At 42.5% G+C, this 15,868-nt stretch overlaps 1 protein-coding gene across 1 annotated transcript; it reads left to right on the forward strand.

Moving 5' to 3' along the window:
- Positions 1-237: 237 nt before the first annotated feature.
- LOC115083719 (gastrula zinc finger protein XlCGF57.1-like) lies at positions 238-9,552 on the forward strand. Its single transcript, XM_029587705.1, has 2 exons — positions 238-295; positions 7,097-9,552. Exons 1-2 carry the CDS (start codon positions 256-258, stop codon positions 8,743-8,745), a joined length of 1,689 nt encoding a protein of 562 aa, XP_029443565.1. The 5' UTR covers positions 238-255; the 3' UTR covers positions 8,746-9,552.
- The last annotated feature ends 6,316 nt before the right edge of the window (positions 9,553-15,868 follow it).

Consider the following 15,868-nt stretch of genomic DNA (forward strand, 5'->3'; position numbering starts at 1 on the left):
CATCCCTGAGGTCCAGAAAGGAAACTGACTCCAGGGGAACAAGTCTGGCAGTTCCTGGGGATGAGGGGTCCTGGTGTCCCCTCTTCCATGATAAAATGTTATGAGATTAAAGCCAGCTGAGCCCCTCCACGTGTCCCTGAGTGTTTCTGGTTTGTGTTTCAGGTGCCGGTGACGTTTGAGGACCTTGCGGTCTCTTTCTCCCAGGAGGAGTGGGGGTATTTAGATGAAGAGCAGAAGGAGCTTTACAGGGAGGTGATGAAGGAGAATTATGAGACCCTGAGCTCTGTAGTTCTAGGTAAGGTTTGCATTATTTGCATTTTTAGTAGACTCAAAGGATAAATTACTAAAAGTCATTTTTTCCTGGGTCAAGTCCACACCCAGAAATGTGCAAGCAGGCCTGGATTTACCAATTGAAGCACTAGGTCTGTGCCCAGGGTGGCAAAAACCTGGGGGCAGCAGATCTGATACTTCCAGCTGTGAGGAATCTCACTTAGCAGAGAATTGCCCTCTGCTTCCTGCTCCATCGCCTCCCCATCCAAGCAATCTGCAGAAAATAGGAGGGAGTGTGGAGGGGGACAGAGCAGACCCCTCTTCTCCTTAATCCATCTTCTCCCCTCCTGTCATTCAGGGATCAGGAAGGGGCGGGTTAAGGCTGGGGCTGTACATAATTTTCTGTACTTAGGGCCAGGGCCACAAGAACACTTAGACTCAGTAAACAGTATAAAGTAAATTTTATTTGGCATTGTAAGTGTTCCTGGGAGATGCTGGATACTGGGTGCCCTTTGTCTTTCAAAACGACCAGCATCTCATTGAATGCAGGAAGTGACCCTTCTTTTATAGTTAAACACATACATAGAAAAAATGCTTGTCAAAGGATCATTCACCCATTTGAGAGTTTTTTCTCCACCTGTCTATCCTGACAACAGCCTCCTCCCACCATAAAAGTTCCTTTATCAACATGGCTTTGATGCACTTTGTTTCTTCTGATCTCCTTTTGATCTTCTGTGTTGTGTAAACAGATAGTAGGTCTGTGTTCTGAATAGATAGTAGGCCTGAATTCTGTTGCTGGTGCCAGAACTTTAATTAAAGCTGTAACCTTAGGGAATCTTCGTTCACCTGGCTCCTGTCAGTAGAGATAGGCATCTGTGAGACATAAGCTTGTATTTTGGTTTCGTGAGAACCAAGCTTCCTTGTATTATGAGTTAAATATTGCCATTGATGCCCACCTGGCCTTTAATTATAGGCTTTGCAGAGCCTACAAGTTTCTCAGATCTTCCACATTCTTGAGTCTGAGGTGGTCAGAAGTTCACTATATTTCAACAGTGTCAGTGTGAATCACTGGGACTGGCTGAATGAGCCAAAGTTCTGAGCCAAAGTTCTGAATTATATCAGGGCACAGGTAAGAGCCGCTCTGCACTCTAATCCCGCCTCTCCTCTCATTTCCCCTCCCCTCCTGTGTAAGGATCAGGAAGGGAGTGATTGAGGTTGGAGTAGACAAAGCAAGTGGAACAGAACAGGAGTTGAACCCCTTGAGAAGAAGTTGGTCACTTATCACTGATGCTGTAAGAATGAACCTGATTGGTGTGTACCCAGAGCCCTCTGTCACCTGCGGCAGATTTTTCAAAAATTTGCTTCACTTAGCCCAACCCCTGGTCGATTCATTCCCTCCCCTCACCCACGAACGCTTCATTCACCCTGGTTCACCACCCCATCCCTTATTGTTTTCTGTCCCTGCGTTTCCCGGTCTGTTCTCTTCCCCCTCCCATATGAGCCCTTCACTAACCGTTCCTACAGCCACACAGGACGGTGGCCTTATAGCACCAGGAGGACATGGTTCAGAGAGTGACGCTGGGCCTGGCAGGGGAGGGAGAGAATGTGCTTGGGGTGCTGTAAGGCCGCCTTCCTGTTTGGCTGTAGGAGCCGATTAATAAAGGGCTCATGCAGGGTGACTTGCACCATCCCACTGCCACCAGTGTTTCTCTTCCAGAGCGGGCAGACGTGCATGAGGGAGGGAGAGGGGAAATGCACCTCCCACTGCCACAGACCTTCAGGTACCTGAAATGTTTTAATGATGCACAATCGTCAAACCTTTTGTGTTGGAAAGAAATCAGTAGAACTAGGGGTTACAAAATGAAATTGCAGGGAGGACATCTCAGAACTAACATCAGAAAATATTTCTTCACGGAGGCAGTGGTGGATGTCTGGAATGCCCTCCTGGAGGAGGTGACGAAAATCAAAACAGTGAAAGAATTCAGAACTGCATGGGACAAATCTTGTGGATCCCTAAATGCTAAAGGTTGGAAATGAAGGAAAGCGCGCATGGAGTAACTTGCTGGTGCAGCGGTTACTTCCTTTTAACCAAGAAGCCTTGATTCCTTTGATGCAGCTCCATCATTGCTTTCTGCTTCAAGGGCAGGGGGAAAGGGGGAATTGGGTTCATACAGTGACCAACAAAGGCCCCGACTTATACGGTCTAGGGAAACAAGTATGAGGGTAACTTGCTGATGTGGCGGTTACTACACTTAACTAATAAGCCTTGATACTGTTGATGCAATTCTATTTTATTTATTTATTTATTTAAGTTTTTTATATACCAACATTCAAGACAATAGTCCCATCATGCTGGTTCACATGAAACAGGAGTGCAAAATAAGCTTAAACTTGAACAATTGTGCGGAAAAAGCAGTTACATGTAACAGGGGAAATTGAACTTGGAGTAAGAAGGAAAAAAGGAAAACCAGATAATTACATATAATTACATTGTAAGAGGTAGCTAATAGTGATATTGATGGTGATGTGTGTTGATTGTTATGAGTTATGGATTGTTATGGAAAAGTCTGCATGAACAGCCAGGTCTTGAGTCTTTTCTTGAAGGTTGAGAGGCTGGGTTCCATTCTAAGATCTGGGGGGATGGAGTTCCATAAGGTAGGGCCGGCTGTAGAGAAGGCCCGATCTCTTAGCGTAATGTGTCTGGTAGTTTTGGCTGGGGGTACTTGAAGTGATCCTTTGTAAGCATCTCTTGTCGGTCTTGTTGAGGTGTGTAATCGGAGGGGGAAATGAAGGTCGATAGGGGCTAGTTGATGGATGTTTTTGTATATGGTGAGAATGGCCTTGTAGATTATTCTGAATTGGATGGGTAGCCAGTGGAGGCCCATTAGGATAGGGGTTATGTGGTCTCTTCTCCTGGTGTTGGTGAGTATACGGGCAGAGGCATTTTGAACCATTTGCAGTGGTTTGGTGTGTGATGAGGGGAGACTAAGCAAGATGGTATTACAATAGTCCAGCTTTGCGAAGATAATTGATTGTAGAATCGTTCTAAAGTCATGAGTGTGGAACAGAGGTCTTATTCTTTTCAGCACTTGGAGTTTATAAAAGCAGTCTTTGGTGGTTTTGTTGATGGTAGCTTTCAGGTTCAGTCGATTGTCAATTAGAACTCCTAGGTCTCTCACTTGTGTAGTTTTTGGTAAAGCTGGATGAGTGGGGGTGGAGGAGCTGTTCTCTGGTGTGATGAGTAGTAGTTCCGTTTTAGATGAATTTAGTACCAAGTTAAGGTTTGTGAGAAGCTGTTTGATATTTTGGAGGCATGTTTCCCAATGAGACAGTGTTTTCGCGAGGGACTCCTTGATGGGGATCAGGACCTGGATATCATCAGCGTAGAGGAAATGTTTGAGATTGAGGTCAGTGAGAAGTTGGCATAAGGGTAACAGGTATATGTTAAATAAGGTAGGAGATAGGGATGAGCCCTGAGGGACTCCTACTGACGCGGGGTAAAGTGAGGATTCTTTGTTATGAATCTTAACCTTGTATCCTCTATTGCTGAGGAAGGTTCTGAACCACGAGGGTAGTGCCTGAGATACCTATGGCTATTAGTTGGTTGATGAGAAGGGAGTGTTTGACGGTGTCAAATGCTGACGAATTCTAACATTGCTTTCTGCTTTAACGGCAAGGCATAACGGGGAATTGGATTCAAACACCAACCAACGAGGGCCCTGACTTTTATTGTGTGGTTAACTGATAAGCATCGAGTAACCTACAGGGCACAGCAGATATTACCATAAGCTTCCTGGTCAGACTGGATGGACCATTTGGTCCTTTTCTGCTGACATGTTTATATGAATGAAACCTCTTGCCAGATTCTCCTTGATGTACAGGCCTCACCGCCTCTGTTTCAGGAACTGATAATGGGTAGACCCTTCACCACAGGGGCACCTTCTCCGGAAGGAGGTTGATGCTGCAATTGTATGAGCGATGAGGGGATAGTATCTCTGCCTGTTGTTTTGAGAATACATTTTCAAAATCCATATTTTGCAGTGGTAGCCCAGATATAGCAGCTGCTAGCATGAGGCTAAATGGAGGGGACACGGAAATGAGACAGACGGTGAAGCAAGTGGGTCCCCACCGTGCCAGTTCCCGTCGATGTCTGGTTGGTGTTGACATAGCGAGGGTAGCCCCAGAATGACTGGGTTCATGGCCCAAGAGAGAACTTAGAGAGAGAGTCTTCTGATGGAGAAGGCTGGTGCGAAGAGTGAGTGGCACTGTTACTTCAGTGAGCTCACCAGGAAGGGGTCCAGTCTGATGGTCGGAATTCTGTACTGGCAGATTAAGGCTTGGTCAATAAAATGTCCGCCTGCTCCGGAATCAAGGAATAATTCTTAGTGGAGATTGCAAGGGGGACCAGTAATTGGGAGGAGAGTTTCTGACCTAAGCTTGCCTCCCCAGTGAACCCTAGGCACGGAAGTTTTCCAACTTCTCTGGGCATTGGGATTCCATGTATCCGTGGCCAGCACAGTATAAATAAGGGCCCATCAGCCTGCGTCAAGACTTCTCTGGAGAAAGTTTAATTCTGCCCAGCTGTATGGGTTCCTTGGCAGTCTTGGATTCCAGTGGAGAATTGGGAACAAGAGGGCGCTGAAAACATGGGACCATTGCTACCAGTCGCCGAGTGCCCTTGGACTCCAAGCCCTCTCCTGAAAATGGTGATCAGTATGGCCAGTTAAGGAGATCAAGGCATCCAATGGCTGTGGAATGTCTCTCCTGGCCAGTTCATTCTTGATTCTGCGAAAACAGGCCCTGTCAGAAGACGGAGGTGAGACTATCCTCCCCCCAGTGCAGTTCACAGGTAAGTATGCGGAACGCTATGGCATATTCCCCAAGAGGTCAGGAGCCCTGCCAAGGAGGAAGCTCGATCCGGGTCTTCAAACCCAAGCTTGTACTGTTGGAGGAAGTCGGGAAAGCTCTGGAGCCAAAGGGTCCTCGTGCTCCCATAAAGGCGACACCCAGGCCAATGTGGTGCCACCTAACAAAGATAACATTTAATCGCGTTAGACCGGTCGGTAGGGGAAAAGAGCAAATTGTAGGTCGAAATGCATGCGGCATTGGTTAAAGAAGCCGTGGCGTTCCATGGGAATCACCCATGAATTGAGGAAGTGCTGGGAGTTGAGGAACTGGTCTTGAGGGAGGCGCCAAGCTAGTGGGAGGCTGAACCACTGGAGGTGGAGCCAATGCAGGAGTCAAGGCATACATGGGGTATGCGAGTTTTTCCAGGACTGCAGTCACATAGTTCAGAACCCCTTACTGTTCTTGGGCACGTTGAGCCATGCCTGGTATAGCCTGGAGTGAAGTCAAAAGAGCCAGGTCCATGGCCTCAACAATATATAAGATTTGTGGACCCTTACTGCTGTTGGAAGGTTGGCTCAACCTACGAGGAAGGCCCCATGGGTCCTTTCCGACAGCTGGCGGAGATACGCAGGGAAGAGACGAGTCTGGAGCTTCACTTATACCAACCTCTTTCCTCTTGGGTTGGGCCCTCTGGTTCCTGGGGCCGGCAAATCTTAAGTGAGAGTCTCTTAGGAAGTAGTGGGAGCATAGGCCCAGAGTCAAGTTAGAGGCAGGGGGCAGGCAAGAATAGGCAATGTCCAGGTTAGGGTCAATGGCAGGCAAGAATTGGCAATGTCCAGGCTAGGTTCAATGGCAGGGGGCAGGCAAGGAATGGTCAATATCCAGGCTAGGGTCAAATCCAGAAATTAGTCCAAAAGCAGGTGTAGGGATCGAGGAGAAGGACTGACAGGGTAGGTCGAGAAGGAAGGCAGTGGCTGGATATGACTAGGCTGGAGAGAAGAGGCAGGCTGGGCAGGAACACCGGAGAAGCAGCATCTCCCACTACAAGGAATGTAGGTGACCCTTTGCTGAGGTGAGTTAGGACATCAGCAGGACCCTTAAATAAGGCAGAAGCAGTGATGTCATCAAGGGCCCCTGCTGTCTGATTCCCGCCTTGGGCCCTTTCAAAGATGTGATGTCGGGCATGCACGTGCCTATTGGGGGATGCTAGAGGCAGTGGTGCTGGTGGTGTCCTTGCTGTGCAAGAGAGGAAGTCGGTGGTTTCTGCCACGACAGGATGGCCTGGGTGCTGCTGACATCGGGATGTGTGCCACGGCTTGAGGCCTGCCCGTGAGCCGTGAATCATAACAGAAATATATCTGTTATTTATGAATTTAAAAAATTGTTTGTATTCCACTTATGTGAGAACAACTGTTCGATGTGGATCATGAGCCTTATTTAAACATTTTCCACGTCAGGCAGGCAGATTTGTAGAAGCCCATTTCTACAGCGCAAGCACTGTTTTACCCTGGAAAAGGGTTTGAGAATTCTCCTTCCTCGGACAAACAATAGAGGATGCAGTGCATGAGCATTTGAGACACACAGGCCCCTTCTTCAGATGAGCTGCAGGACCAAATGCTTCCTTCCCTGAGCCTCACAGTCACCTCTGAAGGAGGGACCTGTGTGATCTCCAAAGTTCTTGAATTACAGCAGCTTAATTGCAGCGCCAGTAAAAAAAAAAAATTTTAAAGTCAAATCCTACGCAGTGTGGTAAAGAGAATCAATTGATTTTCTTAATTTCTCTGAGGATTTATATAAAGACATTGCACAGGAGTTTGCACAGGCATCTCATAAAGCTTCTGCTAAGTCAGAGACTTCTCTAATGTCAGAAATTCCATGTGGTTTTGTGTGATCCTTCAAAAAGTCTGAACTCAGTTTATTGATAGCTTTCTATTCCATTGTCACTGACACATGATTAATTCCTTCTTTTTATATCCAGCCGGCAGTGAGGTCGTACAGGAAGAGAAGAGGGAGGAGAATCGAGAAGAACACTCTATGGTACTGGCACTTACACGAAGACAACCAGGCAATGTCTGTGAGAATCTTTCCCAGGGGACTGATGGGGAAGACACGAGCCAAAGTCAGCAGGAATCAGAGAAGAAGCAGCGAGACCCTGCAGGAAAGTCACTGGATGGAGTCACTGCATGGGAGAGAAGTGACAGGGAGCTCACAGTCATCCATGAGCACCAGAGACATCTGAGAGCAGAGAGACCCTTCCAGCATAATAACAGTGATCAAATGGCTTCTGACCTCCACCAGAGATACCTGAGAGTAGAGAGACCCTTCCAGAGTAATATCACTGATCAAATGACTTCTGACCTCCAACAAAAAGAGGAGAAAGGGAATAAATCCTTTCACTGTGACACCTGTGGGGAAATCTTTAATAGGAAATGTCATTTTGTATTGCACCAGAAAACCCATACAAAAATGAGAACTTTTCCGTGTTCTCAGTGTGGAAAATGTTTCAAACAGAAGGGAACCCTGAAATTACATCAGAGAATCCACGCTCAAGGGAGCACTTTCACTTGTATTGAATGTAAGAAAAACTTTTCTAACAGGGAATCCTTAGTAATACACCAAAGAACACACACAGGTAAGACACCCTTTTATTATCCTCAAGATGGGGAATCTTACAACTGTAATTTCTCTTTATTAAATCACCAGAAAATGGAGACAGAAGAGAGAATATTTTCATGTTCTGAAAGTGGACAAAACATCATTCAAAAGCAAGACCTAATAATAAACCAAACACAGGGAGAAGAAAAAGTCTTCATGTGTACTGATGACAAAAAGTTATATCAAAAAGAAAACTTCACAGGACAACTAAAATTCCAAGCAAAAGAGAGAGGAATTTCAAGTAATGAATGTAGTGAAAGCTTATGTGAGGGTAAAGTGTTTTCAGTACAGGGAGAGAAACAAGGTGGTGAGAGAGCATTGTATTGTATTCATTCGGAAAAATATTTTAGTCTGAATGCAGACATCCCACAAAAGAAGAAAATCCCCAAAGAAGAAAGTCAACTTATATGTAGTGAGTGTGGTAAAAGCTTCAGTCATAAGCAAAAACTCATAATCCACCAAAGAATCCACACTGGAGTGAAACCATTTACATGTACAGAGTGTGGTAGAAGTTTCAACCGGAAAGAACATCTTAAATGTCACCAAACAATCCACACAGGAGTGAAACCATTTCCATGTTCCGAGTGTGGTAGAAGCTTTAGGAGAAAGGGAGAACTCAAAATGCATCACAGAATCCATACAGGAGTGAAACCTCATACATGTAGTGAGTGTGGCAAAAGTTTCAGTCGGAAAGGATATCTCAAATATCACCAGACAATCCACACAGGAGTGAAACCATTTCCATGTTCTGAGTGTGGTAAAAGCTTTAGGACAAACGGAGAAGTCAAAATGCACCAGACAGTCCACAGAGAAGAGAAATCATTTACACAAAGTGAGTTTGGTAAAAACATCAGGCAGAAGCCACATCTTGAATGTCGCCAGAGAATCCATACTGGAGAAAAAACATTTACCTGTTCTAATTATGATAAAAGCTGTAGGACAAAGGGGGGGCTTCAAAATGGCACCAGATAAGCCACACAGTAGAGAAACTGTTTGCATGTAGTGATTGTGCTAACATTTTCAGTTGGAAGCAACACCTCAAATCATTAGTGAATTCACACAGTACTTAAAACATTTCTATGTTCTGCGTATGATAAAACCTTTAGGCAAAGAGAGAAGTCAAAATGCACCAGCCAATCCACATGAGAAAAAATATTTACATATAGAGAGTGTGGTAAACATTTCAGGCAGAATGGAAGCTTCAAATGCCAACAGAGAATCCACACTGGAGAAAAATCATTTAAATGATTTGAGGTGATAAAATATCAGAAGATATTGCTCGGAACATAATTATAAGATGCTCTATCGCTGGCACATCACCCCTGTCAAGTTACATAGATTTTACCTGAGGTTAAAAGACAGCTGCTGGAGAGAGTGTGGTGCAGTGGGGTCTTACCTCCACATGTGGTGGGAGTGTGCTATAATTAACCGTTATTGGGATGATGTAATACAGATTATTTATGATGTAGAAGGAGTCCGTATAATTAGGGATCTGGCATTCTTTTTACTAAATGTTTTCAGTAACATATCCGCATAGGTATCTTATCCATCAAATGCTTATGGCTGCAAGGGCTAAAATAGCCTATAAATGGAAACAGGTAGAAGCACGACTATTGAGACATGTGCAATTGAGATTGATCAAGGTCTGTTATTTAAACAAATTGACTGTAGTGAGACATAATCAGATGTCCACATTTGACAATCAGTGGCAACCATAGGTAGCCTGGCAACAGCAGCAGCCCGTTACCTAGTAGCTATGGCGGCTACCCTGGCGCTTTAGCAGGAGGGCGGGGGATGGGGTGATGGGGTGGGAGTTTGGGACATAACGACAAAAAACATTTGTAAGGAACAGAACTGATAAAGGTTATTGTAGTCGATAACAGTGGACACTCTGAAGTACTTTATGTTTTACATTCTTTCTGATAATTCGTTTTACATATTGTAGCACCTTGTACCAACAAAGAACCACTGTTTTGTAGTAATGTCCTGATACCTTAAAATTATTAGTAAAAAAAAAAAAAAAAAGAAGATATTGCTTGTAAGGCATCAGAGAATCCACACTGGAGTGAAACCAAGTTCATATACAGTGTACGGTAAAAGCTTCAGAACAAAGGGAAAGCTTGCAAGCCACCAGCGAAGCCACACACAACGCAAATGCAAATACTCCTATAGTTTTGGAATAGTAGATTGGCCTGATAAAGCTCTTAAATGAGTTGGATGCAGGAAAAATAAAACATCTCCATATCCTTGAAGTAATTTAAGAGTCAGTGTATGCTGAGATTGTTCATCCCAACAGCGGAAGGTGGTGTGGGTCTTTCAAATGCATATACTAAAAAAAAAAGAAAATGCTGAAGTTCAAAAGTAAATGACCAAAACTGGTCTCCATCCTTAAGCTTGGACAATTGTTACAACGAGTGGAAGGAATAAGTGAGACTCTACCACTATCCACTGTCCTGTGCTGCAGCTATCCATCTCTCATCCCTATGTTTAAACTCGCCATTCCAGGGCCATTCTGGTTTCAGGTTTGATCCCCGTGGGGTTTCTGAAGTAACGCTTTGTATTTCCCACTAGATTTGTGCTTTTGTCAATTGATTTTCCTGTTTCTAATCTGATTCTTCACAGAGATTTTTCTATTGGTTTGCAAATTCCATTGCTCCTTTCCTACCAGCACATGAGAGGAAAATCAATTGACAACAGCACAAATCTAGTGGGAAATACAAAGAGTTACTTCAGAAACCCCACGGGGATCAAACCTGAAACCAGAATGGCCCTGGAATGGCGAGTTTAAACATAGGGATGAGAGATGGATAGCTGCAGCACAGGACACAGGTCACGGACACAGGACACAGGTCACAGCCACAGCCACCGGTCACAGGACACAGGTCACAGCCACCGGAGGAAAAAAAACTGGTAAAACATACAAATGCAGGTTATGAAACACAGAGCTAGAAATGGTTACACACCTCATCATTGGGGGTGATGTACTGATGTCAGAGGGACTGTATACAGAAAGGCATAATAAGATGGCCAGGCTCATCCTTTGCAAATTATGTAAACATTATAGCATCGCTGTACCAGGAAAGCACTGGGATCAGGAGCCTGAGAGCATTGTAGAGAATGACATTTGATTTGATATTGTATCAAGAATGTCGGTATATATAAAAATTCTAAATAAATAAATAAATTGTGGACACCTGGGACATTCCTGTTTCAGCCGATCAGCCAGACAAAGGAGTAAAGCAGAAGAATAGCACTGCTGACATAGGTGTTGGCATCAGTGTACTATTCTGTGGATCATAGGGAGAGATGAAAGATCCTTAAGGTACCAAAAGATGTATTTATTTTATGTTTTAAATATTTATATTCTGCCTATAGTGATTTTGTCCTCCAAGGTGGATTACAGATGAGACAAACATAAAATAAAGATGGAATCAGAGACAAAGAAAATGTGACAGAAAGAAACAGAAAGGGTCCCATATGTATAGGGTGCCACTGGTTTAAGGTTTATTTGTGCTTATATACCGTTGTCTCGGCGTAGCCTTCACAACGGTTAACATAGCAATAAAATACAATAAAAGAAAATTACAAACAATAATAATAATAGAAGATAAAATTTAACAAGTAAGAATAAAAGATATCTTAATAAAATAATGTCTGAAGCCATAAATATTAAACCAATAAATACTAAAAACATAAAACATGCTTTAAGTATTGAGGTTAATAAAAGTCAGAGCCACCTGTGATTGTGCAGTTACATTGATGCCTATTTCTTATCTTCATTATATGCCGCATAGAATAGCCAAGTTTTAAGTTCTGCTTTAAACTTATTTTTTTCTTGCTGCATTCTTAGTTGTATTGATAGTGAATTCCATAGCTTTGATCCCGCGATAGACAATGGCCCTTTTTTGAATCTGGCTAAGGTGTGCTGTTTTAATGGAAGGAATAGACAATAGACCTTTGTTAGCGGATCCGAGGTCTCTTTGTGGTACATGCAGTCGCAACACGGTGTTAAGCCATTCTGTTCTCTCTCCATAGATAATGGTATGTATTAGGCATGCCGCCTTATATTGTATTCTGAAATGCACAGGTAACCAATGTAAAGACATCAAAGTTGGTGTAATGTGCTCAAACTTCCTTTTTCCTGTTAGGATCCGAGCTGCTGCATTCTGAAAAACCTGTAAAGGCCTAATCATAGACTGAGGCAAACCAAGCATTAATGCATTACAGTAATCAAGATTGGCAAAAAGCAAAGCTTGAAGTACTGATCTAAAATCAGAGAATTCCAACAGGGGTTTCAATCTTCTCAGCGTTAAAAGTTTAAAATAACCGTCTCTTAATTTTATCGCAATATGTTTTCTCATATTTAACTCAGTGTCAATTATCACACCGAGATCTCTTGCAAAAGATGTGGGGGTCAATTTGTGATATTATATATATATAAACCTCTGAACTCTCGGAGGTGGCTTTTTTTGGTACATTATATTAAGAATATTAGCAGTAAATTTGAAATATTGAGCTCATTCCCAACTTATTCTGCCTTATGAATGAGGTTCATTGCTGTCAAAATATGTGCAGGACCCAAATGGAAATATTACCCCCTAAAAGAAACAATTTACATGTCCTGATTGTCATAATTTTTTTTTATTATTATTCAAAGTCCTCCAATGGATTCATACAGGGGATAAAGCATTGTATTCAGACATACCTAACAGCATCAATAAATTCCAGTACTCAGATAGTGCTGCAGTATAGAAGTAAACGTCCAAAATCAGCCTCAGTCCTTAAGCTTGGCGCGCCGGAAGCCTATGCAAGATAGGCTCGGCGCGCACAGGGAGGGTTTGGGGTAACCCTCTGAAAATCTACCCCTCAGAGCACAATTTTTTTTATTTTGATAACAAGGTGGGGAAAATGATGGCTCAGATGGTTAAAGCATGGAGAGAGAAAACCTTTATTGAAAATATGAGAAATGACAAAGGGCACCTGGTTGCTAAGAGGAATGAGATCTGTGAGATTTTGAGGAGATTCTATGAATCTCTCTACTCTGAAGACCGAACGGGAGGAGAAAGAGGAAAACAATTTTTTTTTCACGATTTAGACTTTACCGCAAATAACAGAGGCTCAGCTAGAATTTAACAATAGACTGATAAGTGTTTCAGAGATAATGCATGATTCATTTCAATAAATCACACAAGACCCCAGGACCAGACTGGTATCCTGCAGATTTCTATAAATTATTATGCCACCAGCTTGCGGCCCCCTTGAGTTTTTTCTTTAAAGAAATGGCCAAAAAAACAAACCGGAAACCAATCCAATAATGCTCAGAGCCTACTGCATCACAGAGCGTCTGTTCCATTGTTTGCAGATATTGTTTAAGGTCTAACTATGAAGTTGTGTTCCCTCTGTGAGAAACGCACAAGACTTTACTAAGGAGAAAGCCTTTAAATCGTATTAACCATCATAGCCCCTGAAGGAGCTTGACATAAGAGCGAAACTCGGCCTGAGTCGGGCTTTTTACGCCATTTTGTGCTAATAAAGAACCCTTGCTGTTTCACCGATCTTCTTCGCTTGGTCGTGCCTTTCCTTAAAGCAGCAATTCAAGGAAACTCTTGCCCCAACCCCCTCCCCCGGTTTCAACACAGATTTTAATCCAATTCTGGCGAAACCAGGCAACGATCCTACCTTAGCATCATCTTATAGACCAATTTCATTGCTAAACCACGACTTGAAACGTTTTTCCTGGATTATTGCCAAAAGGATGAGTAGTTTTATACCATTAGTGGTATCTCATAACCAGGCTGGCTTTCTTAAAAATCAATCTGCTGGCTCACACTTAATTGATTACAATAATGGGAGTATGTAAGGATACTAAAACCCCTGCACTAGCTATATTTATTTATTTATTTATAGATTCTTATATACCGCGGTACATATAATTATACATCACCTCGGTTTACAGTGAAACAGTAAATTAGCAACAGGCTTTACATATAACAGGTTAAACAGAATAACATTTAACAGCTACAGGCTTTACAAAAATAACGGGTTTCAAGGGTAATATGCTGACTTCATTAACTATGATAACCAAAATATATTAATAACAAATGTTACGCAGGAGTAATTGACTGTCAAAGGCAAAATCCAATGTTCCTTTAAAGTCAATAAACAGAGATTAAATAATGGATGGGGGTAATAGCGGAACAGCGGTATTGGCAGGATGAGATAAACATTGGTATTGGCAGTATGAGATAAACATATGAATAGAATAAGAACATGGTGCAGGTAAGTAAAAATATGGGATAGCTGCATTTCAGATTAGTTATTGATCATTGTGAGAAGGCTTGTTCAAACAACCATGTTTTGAGGTTTTGTTTGAAAGTTTTGTGGCAGGATTCAAGACGCAGGTCCAAAGGCATATTGTTCCAGAAATTGATACCAGCTATGGAGAATGCGCGATCTCTAGTGGATACGTGCTTGATGTGCTTTAGGGGGTGAGCGACTAATTTAGCTTTGTGAATATTTCTAATTGGTCTGTTGGATGTGCGTAATATAAACTGATTAGAAAACCATTGCATCTCTTGGTTGTGAATTGATTTGTGGATGAGTGAGAGAACTTTAAAAGTTATCCTGTAGGATACAGGAAGCCAATGTAGGAACATGAGCGCTGGTGTGATGTGTTCATGTCATCGAGTATTAGTTAGTAAACGAGCAGCAGCGTTCTGCAGCATCTGTAATGGTTGAATTGTGTTTTTTGGGAGACCCAGAAGAAGTGCGTTACAGTAGTCAATTTTTGGTAGAATTGTGGCTTGTAATACTGTCCGGAAGTCCTGAGAATGTAATAGCGGTTTACTTCTTTTCAGCGTGTGTAACTTAAAGAAGCCACTTTTAATTGTGGTCGATATGAAATTCTTCAAAGAAAAGTGATTGTCAATCATGACCCCGAGGCTGCGGACATGCTTCAAATTGGAATGGTCTGTTGTTGAGATAGGTGAAGTGTTAGAGGAGGGGTTCTTGTGTGGCGTTATGATGAGGAGTTCAGTCTTGTTGGTGTTGATTGCAAGAAAGTTTTCCATTAGTAGATTTTTTATTTCAGCAAGTGCCAAATCCCAGGTTTTCATGGCATTAGAAAGTGAATCATTGATGGGGATGATGATCTGTACGTCGTCGGCGTATATGAAATGACGGAGATCCAATTTCACCAGTAGTTTACAGAGCGGAGATAGATATACGTTGAAAAGAGTTGATGAAAGGGAGGACCCTTGTGGGACACCTTGTGATAGATTTCTAGGATTTGAAGTTTGGTGTCCCATCTTGACACTGTATGTCCTATCTTTCAGGAACGATTGTATCCAGGATAAGGCAGTGCTGGTGATGCCAATTTGAGAAAGGAGAGAGAGAAGGGTAATGTGGTTGACAGTGTCAAATGCCGATGAGATATCAAGTAGGGCCAGTAGATAAGAGTGACCAGTGTCAAGGGTTTTTATAATGGAGTCTGAGAGGGACACGAGCAGGGTTTCGGTGCTATGGTTCTTCCGGAATCCGTATTGTGAAGGGAAGAGTAATTGGTTTTCGTCTAGAAAGTCGGTCAGTTGTTTGTTTATGACTTTTTCAAGGATTTTTGACAATAACGGGAGGTTCGATACTGGTCGATAGTTAGCCGGTTCAGAGGGATCCAGGTCAGCTTTTTTTTTTTTTTTTTTATTATTTATTCTTTATTCAGTTTTACAAATTTAATTCAAGCATTACTTGAGTTTGAAATATATATACTTCACTCATTAAAGTTCAGACATAATTAATCAATTCCTAAATTACAATAATCAAAGAATATATATCTATTTAACAATAAAGTAATACACATTGTAACCTATTTATTTTGAAAAACAGTGAAGTATAAATCTTTTAGCCCACAAAATTGGATCCAAGATTTCACAACCTTAAGGAAATATATTTAAACAAAAAATCAACTATAGGGGAGTCACATTTTATTTTATAGACCTTTTTTAAATTGCCTTTAGAAGTATACATCAACTCACAGGGGAGGAGGACACCAAGGGGTCCCTTCTACTAGAAATAAAAGATGTTAGTTGCGAGGGGAGAA

This window comes from Rhinatrema bivittatum, chromosome 2 (assembly GCF_901001135.1).
Source record: "Rhinatrema bivittatum chromosome 2, aRhiBiv1.1, whole genome shotgun sequence".
Lineage (NCBI taxonomy): Eukaryota > Metazoa > Chordata > Amphibia > Gymnophiona > Rhinatrematidae > Rhinatrema > Rhinatrema bivittatum.

What these genes read in the sequence shown, in the direction of transcription:
- LOC115083719 (XM_029587705.1), top strand. Translation starts at nt 256, where the DNA reads ATGAAGGAGAATTATGAGACCCTGAGCTCTGTAGTTCTAG. An exon ending in CCTGAGCTCTGTAGTTCTAG is followed by an intron (nt 296 to 7,096) that starts GTAAGGTTTGCA and finishes TTTTATATCCAG; the next exon opens with CCGGCAGTGAGGTCGTACAG.